This window comes from Abramis brama, assembly GCF_963993115.1.
Source record: "Abramis brama genome assembly, chromosome: 19".
Classification (NCBI taxonomy): domain Eukaryota; kingdom Metazoa; phylum Chordata; class Actinopteri; order Cypriniformes; family Leuciscidae; genus Abramis; species Abramis brama.
The window spans coordinates 13,057,876-13,060,420 of NC_139981.1; the positions used below are offsets into that span (position 1 = coordinate 13,057,876).

General features: G+C 34.9%; 1 protein-coding gene across 2 annotated transcripts; it reads left to right on the forward strand.

The window, feature by feature from the left end:
- The first annotated feature begins 1,133 nt into the window (after nucleotides 1-1,133).
- sf3b5 (splicing factor 3b, subunit 5) lies at nucleotides 1,134-2,331 on the forward strand. Of its 2 annotated transcripts, none has more exons than XM_084093459.1 (2): nucleotides 1,134-1,261; nucleotides 1,823-2,331. In XM_084093459.1, the coding sequence occupies exon 2, from the start codon at nucleotides 1,845-1,847 to the stop codon at nucleotides 2,103-2,105; it is 261 nt and encodes an 86-aa protein (XP_083949585.1). In that variant the 5' UTR covers nucleotides 1,134-1,261; nucleotides 1,823-1,844; the 3' UTR covers nucleotides 2,106-2,331. The 2 variants fall into 2 exon arrangements, with proteins under 2 accessions (XP_083949585.1, XP_083949586.1); XM_084093460.1 differs by having other exon boundaries at nucleotides 1,150-1,261; nucleotides 1,829-2,331.
- The last annotated feature ends 214 nt before the right edge of the window (nucleotides 2,332-2,545 follow it).

The following is a 2,545-nucleotide window of genomic DNA, read 5'->3' on the forward strand; positions in this document are numbered from 1 at the left end:
CGGGTGAAAACAACATTACCCATGATTCTGGAAAAATCTCCACCAATCACACAATTAAAACAAGCAATCGCACCAAGAATTCTATAGCGCAAAGTTTGTAATGTGATTCACCTCGTACATTGTGGGTTTGGGTCATGGCTTATAACTCTTTAGAATATTTTTTTTTTTAAACCTGTGGGAAAAATGACAAATATTTCCTGAACCAAGGCCTCTGAAAAACACTGTTGGACTCTGACAACCTTACTTTGCAAAACAGAAGTAGGCTATTTTCTGTGAATGTGACTTCCGAGACTTCATATGCATTAGCCGCTATGTAAATAACTAAAAGGATAACAAAGTGCAGTAAATGGTAAAACTATTTGCTCTACAAACCAGTGTGATTATGATTTTGATAATAAATTAATATAAATAATAAATAATATTATAACAAATAGCATAATGAGCTGTTTTTGTACAGGTAAAATAACTGGAAGCGAATAACACTGGAAGCCTTGCGCATTCAAGTTATGGCCGTGTCTGCTATTAAAAATAAAATAATGTGGATAATGGGTAGCCTACTCTTATGTTTCTTGTATCACTCTGAGGTCTTTTCATATCAAGGTAAGTTAAAATAGATCATCAGCTTTATTGAATCAAAATAACTACTGATTGTAATAAAAATTGCCAGGGAAGGCAGTAATAATTTTAATATAGGCTATATGGGGAGCATGCAACCTTTGTCAGAAGCTGTCAGAAGATGGAAAAAATAGAAGATTTGTTACCTCGTATGCTAGATAACTAATCAACAGAAAAAGTAAACTGATTTGAAATAAATTATAGGCCTAATGTATAATTTTTTATTATCGTTGAAATGTTCACCCTGTTGCTAGGCTGACTGTTTTTTCCACCCAGTGACTATTTTTCCTAGAGGAATCTTTATGATAGTCAAGTAAGATAATAATATAATCTAAACTTAAATCAATATTTCATGTCCATGTAGCCATGAAATCAATATTTAATGTCCATGTAGCTGTGTAATTAGGGGGATAATCAGCCACTCCTTATCACAATAATAAACCCCTTTATTATGAGTGTGATCAGGACTTCCAACGCCAACGCCTGCGGTTCATCAGAGCGGAACTCTGTCTACGGCAATATTTTCCACACCGACAGATATCTGAGTAACTCCTTCCGCTCCTGATACAGCCTGTTTCCCGCACAACAACCGAACGATTAACGTTACTGTTAAAGGATCCGTTCGTTTACTTTTCTTTTACCATAGGTAAGTACACTAATAGTATTTGTAAATAATAACCAACAACAGTATTGTGGTTTAATGAGAAATTTGATTAGAAAATAATGTAATCCGTTCAGCTAAATTAGCTTAACAGCAAATATAGGCTAACGTTACTCAATGTCCACAACGTAGTACAACTAAGTTAACGTTAATGGTTTTCATTTGTTTTGATTAGACTGAATAACTTTTGCTTTCCGAGCAACTCTTCATGATCTAAACTATTTTTTACTGTGCTTTAACTATATTTCTGTTCCCCGAACGCACAATCTGGAGTTGTTATTAACGTTAGTCCCCACCACCACTTGTTTTTGTATAGGAATGGAGAATGAAAAAGCCTAATTTCTCAGGGAAAGTATTACGAATATTTATAGCAAATTGACTAGATATGAAAAAAATCAACTCGCATCTTTTGTTGAAAACAAATCCGTATTTTGGAGAGAAACATAAAATGTATTATTTGAGTTCTGATGTGTTGAAGAATAGCAATAAATACATTTTTATACCTCTGAAGAGGTTTAAGTTATTAATTTTCTTTCTTTGTGTCAGAAACAGATTTTTCTAATCGAAGATGACAGACCGTTACAACATCCACAGTCAGCTGGAGCATCTGCAGTCGAAGTACATCGGCACGGGCCACGCAGACACTAGCAAATGGGAATGGCTAGTTAACCAGCACAGAGACTCGTACTGCTCCTACATGGGCCATTTTGACCTTCTCAATTACTTCGCCGTCGCTGAGAACGAGAGCAAGGCTCGGGTCCGCTTTAACCTGATGGAGAAGATGCTGCAGCCGTGTGGTCCACCAGCCGACAAACCTGAAGATGCTTAGGGCCATTGTGACTGAATCCCTTCTGGATGTTTTATAAGGCTGTGCTCTTGATATGTTTATTGAGAGAGAGGGAGGGGGAGAGATCGACCCTGGAGAACCATCATCATCTTGAAGAATCATCTTGTTTGAGAACCAGTCAATGTTTTCTCTTTTTTTGTGATATTTTGTATAGATTGTTGAACTGCAAGTGTGTCTTGAGAAAATAAATTTGATACCCTCACACAAATGCATTGATTGTATTGTTTTAATATTATAACATTTAGTTTAAGAAATTAATACTTTTATTCAGAAAGGATACTAAACTGATAAAAGCAGTAAATACAATTATAATTTTACAAAAGGTTTCTGTTTGTCTATTTCCTCAATAAATCCTGAAAAAAATCTTTATAGTATTCACAATAATATAAAGCAACTGTTTTGAACATTAATAATAAGAAATG